Below are 10,114 nucleotides of genomic sequence, written 5' to 3'. Positions count from 1 at the left end.
TTATATGCCGCCCACTCTACCCAAAGGTCTCTGAGCGTCTAGCAAGGCACCACTGTATCATTTTTTGGGGGGTGTACCAAAATGAGTATGAGTCAAAAACAGAACAATCTCTCTCTTTTTTGATTAATTTTGATATTCTACTGACTGGTTTTAAAAACAGTTTGTGTTTAGTTTTAAGGTATTGTGACTGAAGTTATTGTATCTTAATGTATTCATTGACCGGAACGTTAGTAGAGAGGGAAAAACTAGTGTTGAAATACTTTGAACAAACAGCCAGAGCTTTGAAAAGTAACTTTGTGACACTACAGTTTCCATTAGTGTACTTGGCTGGGGGAATCAGGGACCAAACAAAACAAAACAATAGCAAAAAAAAAAGTAACTTTACCAAGCAATGCTAACAGCAAATGAAGAAAGCCAGCAAGCTTTCCAACCAGTAAAGACGAGAAAGAGGGCGGTGATGAGTCCGATTTAAGGAAAAGATGGGAAGCTGTTCTGCCTTTACCGTTTCGGACGCTAGAGGCTCCTTTCTCCAGATTTTCTTGGGAGTGTTATCCTCCGTGAAGGAAAAGAGGGGGGAAAAGTGGAGTTAATTATGTATATGTCAGTTTCAGGAAAGGGGCTGTACTTGGATAAGAGCAAGGGGGTGGAAAAGGATCTGAGGAAATAAAAGTGCAGAAATAAAGCCCGCTCGATCGCACAGCAACGGTGGAGGAAGCGGCAGCTACAGCTTCTCAAGTCGAAGGCTTTGGGTTGGGACGCGGCTGTGGGCGAAGTTACTTTTGCTTTGCCTGGCCCCTTTCCCCATTCATTGGCGAGGAGCTCGCTAGCTGTGGAGGCAGCGAAACCCAAGCTCCTACAGCCAGCCGGGATTGGTCGCGTTCGTGATCACGCTGGGCAAAGCTGCTCCAACTTTTAAAAAAATATATATTTTAAAGTATTTTTTTTAAATTTACAAATATTTAATGATATATATACATCATTAAAAAAAGAAAACTTTTTCTTGCTTCAACTTCTTCAACTTTTATTTTTCCAAACGAGGACGTATGAACAAGGGTGAGGGAGATCGCACACTTCCTCCACCTACCTGGGAAAACTAAACGACCAACTTTCTACAAAAACCCCAAAGGGCCCGCGGCAAAGCAAAGCAAAGCAACCAAAACAACGAGCCGGCTCAGCAGGCACCGTCTTTTCCCTCCGCCTCCTCCGCTTCCCAGAAAAAGCGACCAGCCCGGCTCCAGAAGCCCAGCCGGCGGCACCGTCCCATCGCCTGGATTCTCCTTCTTGTCCACGTCCTTCCCCTTCTTCTCCATCCCTCCCCCCCCCCTCCGGTGAAGCGAGAGAGGACGAGTGTGGCTTGGAAGGGAGATTGACCCCTCGCCCGCCCCAACCATGCAGAATTACAAGTACGACAAGGCGATCGCTCCGGAGAGCAAAAACGGAGGCAGCCCCGCGTTGAACAACAATCCGACCAAAAGCCCCAGCAAGAAAGTTTTCCTCATTTGCCTCGACCTCGTCTGCCTCTTCTTGGGTGAGATTTGAAAGCCGGCGCCTCCCTCTCCCCATTTCCAATTTAATGCACTTTCTTCGGATAACTTTCTGTGCACATGCACGCACAGCCAACTTTGCTGTTGCACAGACTATCCCTTTCCTCCTCCTCCAGCCTCCCCTCTGCAGAAAACTAACCGATCTACTACTCTTCTTCTCCTCCTCCTCCTCCTTCTCCTTTTTCTACTCGTCCTCCTGCCCTACTTTTCTCTCAAACTTCGCCGCTCAGCGCCACCACCGACTTCCTTCAGCCAGCCTGCCTTCCAAGACCCGGGTGCAAAAACGAATGGCTCGCCTCTCTGGGATACCTGTTGCATTATTATTATTTTCTCCCTCACGAGATGCAAGCCTCAGCTTTTCCGTGCATTTATGCGTGCGCGCGCGCGGTGCCAGCGTGTGTCCCTTGTTTTCTTTTCGTGTTGGGTGATGTTATGCCAGAGAATAATGTGCATGGACTTGGGGGAGGGGGAATGCAATCCCGACCCCTTCCATTTGAAAAGGCGATCTGAGGTGACCGTGTACGCTTAACTAAACAAAATGCACGCCCTCCTGTCGTTCACACAAGAGGGATAAGAGCAGCCGGGCGTTGTTTAAAGCCCAGAAGTACTTTTAAAAACGTGTATGTGTGTGAGGGGAGAGGATGGATTGGGTTGGTCTTCGTTTACTCTGGGAAAGCCCCCCCCCCGCGAAACCACCGAGAGGTATGGGCAAGACGGAGCAGCCCTGGTGTCAGTCCAAAGAAAATGGATGTCACAGCGGTGAGCGCGGGGCGTCGTGTGTAAACAAAGCATCTCCGCGCCCCAGCTCGCTCCCGAGAGGCAGCCGAGAGGAGCGAAGCAGGCATGCTGCCCACCCCTCTTCCCCCGCCCTCCCGCCACTTCTTTCTTGCTCCTTTTCACTGCACTAGTAAACAGGTCTCCAAGGTGCCGCCCTCGGAGGTTTTCTGTGGTGTGGGAACCTTCCCGGCCGGGGGGGAAGGGTGGGGGAAGTCGCAGGAGGGGAAGGGGCAGAAAACTACCTCAGGAAAAAGATGGAGAGCCGTGGCAGCGCCGCCGACTGGTTGGCTCGGTTTGTGTTGTGGCCTAAAGGTTTCAAAGATTCAGCGTTTTCCAAAAGACAATTTGGATCACTCCCAAAAGAGGGATGAAATGGAGCTGTGCAAGAGAGAGAAGAGCTTGGCTGTAGCCTCTTTTGGGGAAAGAAAGAGAAATCCTGTAACCTGTCAGTGTTAAGAAGAGAAAGCTGTGCTGACAAACTTCTTAGGACTGTTGTTGGACAGTTGTGATGTTCCAGGGAAATGTGGCCTTGTGATATGTATTTTTACAAGAGAGACATCCTTGCAAAGTAAGGGACTCCCCATGTATTTGTCATAAGAGCGGTGTGGCAGGCAGAAATTCAACAGGTGTCCCCTCTCCTGGGTTTCTTTGGGACTTCTGGCTCCCACTCAGCTGTTAACAACATGGGAACTCTGCCATCAAGAATTATTGAAGGTGACAATCCTAGTAAGGTATAACTTGTTCGTGGTGGCCTAAATTTTCATGGACAACCACTCACTTGATCGCTGCTCCTGGAAGGTGGTGAATGCGTATAAATTTAGTCAGAAGTCATAATACAGGAGAGACAACCAGCTTAACACAATGAAGACTTAAGAAATGTCTGGAAATCCTGTTAATTCCTGATAAACATCTGTCTGCTATAATAATCTTGCAAACCACCAGGGATAGAAATGTAGCTCTCTGTATGAAAAGATGGTTTCTTAAGATGGCTTGCTCCCCAAATAACTGTCCAAAACAAACATCACAGCTTCTATAGGGCACCCTTTATCTAGACAGTGAAGGTGCCATACTAAATTGCTCATTGAAATTGCTCTCCATAATGAGGACCAAAACTGCATGTGATCCCAATCCTGAGATGTCTTACTTCTAGAAGCATTTTAAAGATTAACTCTCAGGTGACTTGACTCTAATGTTTTGTATGCATTAACGCGGTTGTGTGCATATGTTTTTAAAGAGAGTTATTATAGATAATGAGTTAGTCCCAAGTTGAGTAAACACATTGAAATAAATGGGGCTTATGCAGTTGGTGGTGAACAGCGAGTCTAGTTCATTTCAGTGGGACTCCTCTAGTTAAGACTTATCCTGATAAACCTAGCAGGTCTCTAGAATCAGGATAAGGATGATTTCATATATAAAGCATCAACAAACTACTGTACGTTTGGCTGAGAAGAGCATCCAGTAAAGATTTTCTGATAAGTGGTGGTCTAATATTTATAGGCCAGTATCCTGTTGCTACTCCTGACTGAAAGCATACTCATTGATATAGTTATTGAATGCTAAGTCAAAACTTCTGCAAATCTTATTGAGTCAGTGAATCTTCTCTAGTTGTCAGTTGCAAAAAGACACTGTCCATGGTGATTTCAAGATCTTTTTGTCCCAGTCATACTTCACGTTTTTAGTACCTATTAAAATGTTACATCAGAAACATTTTATCCAGAAGTGTTAAGATACTAGATGTGAATCCAGTCTCATACAGATTGGAATATATTTTATTGTAGTTTATGCTGGTTAAGAATCTTGCTCCATTGAGAGAGATGTAATTTGCTCACTTCCCTCCAATTTGCACAATATAATGTGTATATAATAACAGTGTGGGTCTATGTTTAGAAGCAATTAAACCTCAGAGTAGAATAGCTGTATACAAATCTCTTCTTAACCAGCTGTCATACAGACATATTTGACTACCTCCCTCACCTAGCATGGGTATTGGTCATGCTGGCTGTGGATTATGGAGTTGTGGATCAACCACTTCTGGAAGGTAACCAAGTGCAAAAGGCTGTTTCACTGTATGAAAGCAAATGAGAAAATATTCCTTTGTAAACAGATTATTGGTATGGTCCCTGACACTTGAAACGTTTCATTGAAGTATAATTGGCCCCATGCAAAGCATCATTGTATGAAATAGGGATTATCTTCCATTACTCTATTATGTATACTTTGCTCATGGAGGCTTAGGGAAGACACACATCTCTGACATTCATTTCTCTTGTCATTGTGCTTGATAAGCAAACCAGTGTTCATCAGTGCCATTGTCTGTAGTACTCAAGTAATTAATAAAGCCTGCCTTCTTCACAAGCTACAGTACAGCAAAATGCAGATTAAAGGGTGTAGCTGTGAACTGTGTCTAGGAGGCCTGTGGATGAAGTGGAAGTTACCATATAAACAAAGATCTGAGTTCCAGTTGTGCCTACCAGATATAGACCATGTATGAAACAACTTGATACCCATGTGTTATGTCAGCTATAGATCACAAACAGCAATGCTTACCCATTTGTGAAGTGTGTGTGTGTGTGTTTTAAGGAAGCTATATAGGGACATACAGTATAGCTATAGGAGATTGGAAATGTATATATATATATGCAACTTTAAGTTAGGAATGGCATCAAGGATTTATCATTTGGGGTAGTGTCTTTGTTCTGTTAAATATAACACTCTATATCAATATATCAATAAACTAGTTCTTGAATACAAGTGTATTTCAAGAACTAGTTTATTGATGCTGGAGGCTTTTTATAGTCAGTAGTTTCTAAGATGACTAAGGTGCCTTAGAAAGTGTTAGGTAGATTGATAACCACACACCAACCAAATTAAGAAGGTGAGAATCAAGGATAAATAACACAGGAGATTGCTTGACTACTACAGTGGACCCTTGACTACAGATGGCTTGACTTACAGACTTTTTGAGTTACAGACTTCTCTGGCCGCAAAATTTAGGTTTGACTTGCAGACTGAGATTTGACTTACAGACCAGAAAAAAACCAAAATGGAACAAAAACGGCCTGTTACGGGATTAATCGGTTTTCAATGCACTGTAGGTCAATGGAGACTTGACTTACAGACTTTTTGACTTGAGAACCGCCTTCCAATACGGATTAAGTTCTCAAGTCAAGACCCCACTGTAGAACTATTCAGGTGGCAGCTGAATGTCTTAGTGCTTCATCAGTCACATTCTGCTCTGTTCTTTTCATTTTAGGAACATCAACATTTTCTGCAGAATGAAAAAACAGAAATGCTATATGCTTGGAAGTAACTGCTTATCAATAAATACAACATGTAGGATCAGCTCTTGTGTTTTATGGTGCAGTCTTGGGCTTGTCTACTCTTCAGGGACTTATTTTCAAGTAACCATGACTAGGACTTCAGTCTTAGGCTCATGTAAATCAGATGTAGTGACTATTTCTCCTTTTTAAAAGAAAGGAGATCCCTTCATATCTGTGTTAATGTACATTTTGTTGCCATGAGTATCTTGCAAATTCCATTCTCATCCCTTAGAAGTAGATCTTGAAAACACATTCCTTGGCAAATTTGGCCTCTTTCCTATATATGCCTAGGACAAAATTGTGGCCTGCTTATGAGCAGGCCTGTATAGGATTGTACTGTTTATGTGTTGGCTGTGATGACCACTTGAAATACTGTATGTTTGTAAGGCTCAATGACATATAATCAATGACATCATAACACAGCCATTTGGGGTAACTACAGATGCCTCTGGTCTCATCTAGAATGGCTCATTCTGTGTTAATTTCAGTGACAGCTGTTGCCTTTGTTCCTTTTGATTATAATTAATGATCAGAATGAAAGACCTGCATCTTAAACCTAACTCAGTTGACTAAAAGAGAAATCACATTGATTTCAGTGGGACTTCTAAGTTGTGTGCACATTTATTTGCATGCGAATCCTATTGACCACAGTGCAAACTTACTGCTTCCATATGCATTGCAAGGATTGGTCAATAAAACACCAGTGATATTCTAGTTACCAATGATGTGTGTGAATATAAAATGCACAAGTGAATTACATTTCCTGTGAGCATCCTATTAACACTTTAAGTGGACACTTACTCATCTTCCCAGAGATGCATCTGCTGTCCATGTGCTGGCAGTTTGTCAGTATTCTTTCACTGAATGAAAGGGCAATAGAAGGGAGTGTAGAATATATGTAGGCTTTCCCCTCTTCTCCTTTATCAAGTATATAGATTCAGCTTGCCAGTGAATTGTACGATTCTAGGGGTGCTACGAATATTTTCCCACCATTTGTTTGAATTATTTATAAATCACAAGCTGCCACCAAGGGAGGATTTGCCCAATATGTGCTATTATTAAAAGTGAGAATGATAGGATTAAAAAAAAAACCTAATTGATGATATGTAGATTACAGACATCAGATCTTTGGAAGCTTACATTTTTGGAACAAAAATAGTCCAGATTCTCTCAACCAACATACTTATGGCTGTCATTCTAGTCCAAAAATAAGATTTCCAAGTTCTACAGAAAACAGTTGTATTTCCTTTAGTGCATATTCTTGTAGGCCAAATTTTGTAAGCACTATTTGAATATGAACTACAGCAAAAATAAAGTAAGAGTGGGAGCATCTATTGCTAAATGCAGAAATGTATAGCTTGTGCAATATGCATGGGACAGTGAACTAATCTATAATGCATAAATTAAATGTGGCAAAAATGCTGATTCTCTCTAGTGAAAGCTACATACTGTACATGCAGAAACATTGGGCATAGTGCTGTTGGATTTTAAAGGTACTTGGATCTGATCCAGTCCTACCCTAGCACTCGTTTTCACATGATTTTCAAAGCCTCACTGCTTTGCAGCTAAAGGAAAGCTAAGGAAAATATACTTTCATCTGCTGGAAAAAGAAATACTACTGTATAAGAGCTTTGTTTAGATTTCATGGACAGTGGGAGAAGGTTCTTGACAGCTGAGTCACAGAGAGGGTGGCCTTGGGCAGGCTACTATTTCTCAATCTTAATTCTCCCAATCTGTAAAGCAGACATAATGATGTGGTTAGGGCATGTGAGGTAAAGATTGTGAAATGCTTTGACTATCCTGCCTGTTCTTTTATTGCTTCTCTGGGAAATATTTCATTTCCACAATGATGAAACCAAACACATGATAGAACCCAAGACAATAGAACCAAAAATGACTATTTTACAGTCGTGATTATTTGAAGACATTTGATTGAGCTGTGAGGTCCTTAAATTCAACAAATCTTCTACATCTCTATTCACAGTCCTATACCTGGATGCAAGTTGCATTGAACTCAGAGGGGCTTACTTATGAGTAAACATGCCTTGCAATCATATTAATATGTGGATTGACTTGAATGATAATTTAGTCTGTTTTTCTTACACTGTTTTGGCAATAATCTCTTTTCTGTGCATCATGAAATCACCCGAATGCTCCATTTTATTCTTTACAGAAGCAGATTTTTTTTAAAAAAGAAAGTTATAAAAACAAAACTTGTGTTGGGCTATTGTTTTATATAGACTACCTGGAGCCAGCTAACAGCAGGAAAAATGTTCTCTTGAATTTAATATGATTAGATGTCAGCAAGAAATAGGTTAATTAGTACCTAGAGGCTTCCCTTTCCACCCAGTGTGAATAATTGTGTTTTTTTTTTCCTTACTTTTTCCCAGTCATTAAGTAAAGTCTTTCTCCTAATGGTGGAAGAGTCAGAGAGAAAAAAACAGATCAGTTTTATATGTGGATGGCTTGTGGATCGAACTGTGGAGTGCCTCATCCAGAATTTTGTGGATGGTGTCCCTCTGTGCTGCTTTTCTTGTGTTTATACACATACTGTATCTGCTCAGAGCCTGAGTACGGCAATAAATACGAGATTTTGGTTAAGAATGAATGAGGATAAATTCTCAGGCGAGGAATTGTTTTATTTCCTGTTGTTTACAGGTAGAATTGTCTTTGCTTCTGAATCCACTGTCTCCTACCAGGGTTATCCTTTAAATAGACTTTGCTATATGACCTGTTTGCCTATTTATATTTGGATTGTTTATATCCTTGTGAAAATATTAAGATCCTGTTTAGAAGTTGTGTTAGAGGTGTGGTCTATTTGTCGGTCAGTTAGGGTTAACTTTAATCTTTCAGTGCCTTTTTATTCCTAGCCAGAGTGACTTCAGGTATTAATGATGACACAGGTTATCCGTCAGCTCTTATTCATACAAATGGCTTGATTATGTCTAAGACATGTGGAAGCACTTTCAATATTTGCTCATCTTTGAGAGACAGTATTTGAACTGGCAAGTGGGAGCACATTAGTATGTTCATGATAATTAGAATCCTGGTTCATTTGTTGGGGATCTTCCTGTCGCATCAGCCAATTAATTGCTTAACAAGTGCAAGCAGGAGGTGATATGTTATAAATGTGTGTCCTGTCTCTTCAACTTGTATGAGCTCTGATGAAATGAATGGATCTTTCAAAATAAATGGCATTCTTGCTAAAACAAGACACACCCATTACACTACATGGAGATGCTCTGAAATGAAGGACATTCTTTTAAAATAAAAACATTGACTGACCTTAACGTTTCTGACTACCGAACTGATTTGATTGCCAACAAATAAATCATTAGAGGTCCCATCCTAAATGTCTTCAAATCGAGCCTTCTGGTTCACCCTATATCACGCAATGAAATCACTGTTCAGGTAATGAAAAACAAGTGTAACAATCTTCCGCCGTCTCAGAGTGTATGAAGAATGAATCGTTCTACAAATATGCTTTCGCATTCTGGCATTAATTGTGTCTCACCTCAAGAAATGAGAAATATCTTGACATTTATCTTTGGCCACCTTGGTTTGCATTGTCCTGTGATGTCCATCTTGGTCCTGTAGATTCCAAGATAATTAAGTGGGCAATCTGATGAGGCATTTAGTAAATATATTTTAGCACAAGACAGGAAAAGGCATGTGTAATCTGTTGCAGTCCAGATATCAACTCCTTCCTCTCTGTTGGTACTGAGGCACAGGGAAAGAGAGGAGAGCTAGGGAAAGGGGACGGATCTGAGACCAGATAGTGAACTGGATAGGGAACCCTTGCAGAACTTATCAGGTGCACAGACTGAAAAATTCCACTTTCCAGCCCCAGGTTTGACTGAGAACAACATTGTTTCTATCACTGCAGATGAACTTTAATTAGAGATGAAGGGGCTGTTGGTGTGTGGGTAGTAAACATAAGGACTTCTGCATGCAGAGGTTGCATTCTCTCATGAAGTTGTCATCCCCTCCCTGAAAACAGGTAAGCAATTTGATCCAGATCACTTCTGTGCATTTTTTCCCAATGAGTATTAAAAGTCTCAGGGGCTAAAAACACTACTTCTATGTTCTACTGGTAAGATAAGTTTTACAAGAATCTGCTTCTGAAGAAGAAACAGAAAGTTGTTTTGAAAACTGCAGAAGAGACTTCAGTGCACAGGAGAGCAAGGTAGAGTTGTGGATACTGATTGCGGTGTAACTGGCAGTTATTTGCCTGTAATTAGCTTCTATCAAATCTTGGATACATCTTATCTATGCTCATAATCATTTATATCTTCTTTTGGCAACTCTTTGGCAACTCTTGATCCTAGACGTAGTCAGGCTGGAGCCCAGAGAATTAGAGAGATGGAAGGGTAAAAATGTGTTATCAGCAAAAGCGTTCCTTGCACTGCAAGTTAAACAGCACAGACTATATTGTCTCAGTCGGACACGGCTGAACGACTAAACAACGACGAC

At 41.3% G+C, this 10,114-nt stretch overlaps 1 protein-coding gene across 1 annotated transcript in view; it reads left to right on the top strand.

Annotated features, from left to right (window-relative positions):
- Positions 1-690: 690 nt before the first annotated feature.
- The window catches only part of PLPP3 (phospholipid phosphatase 3), a 92,640-nt gene continuing 83,216 nt past the window's right edge, over positions 691-10,114 (top strand). The window contains exon 1 of the mRNA XM_020789855.3: positions 691-1,528. Within this exon, the coding sequence (XP_020645514.1) occupies positions 1,390-1,528 (139 nt within the window). The 5' untranslated portion in view covers positions 691-1,389. The remainder of the gene's footprint in view (positions 1,529-10,114) is intronic.

Source organism: Pogona vitticeps, chromosome 4 (assembly GCF_051106095.1).
Source record: "Pogona vitticeps strain Pit_001003342236 chromosome 4, PviZW2.1, whole genome shotgun sequence".
Classification (NCBI taxonomy): domain Eukaryota; kingdom Metazoa; phylum Chordata; class Lepidosauria; order Squamata; family Agamidae; genus Pogona; species Pogona vitticeps.
This window is presented reverse-complemented; position numbering and strand designations above follow the sequence as displayed.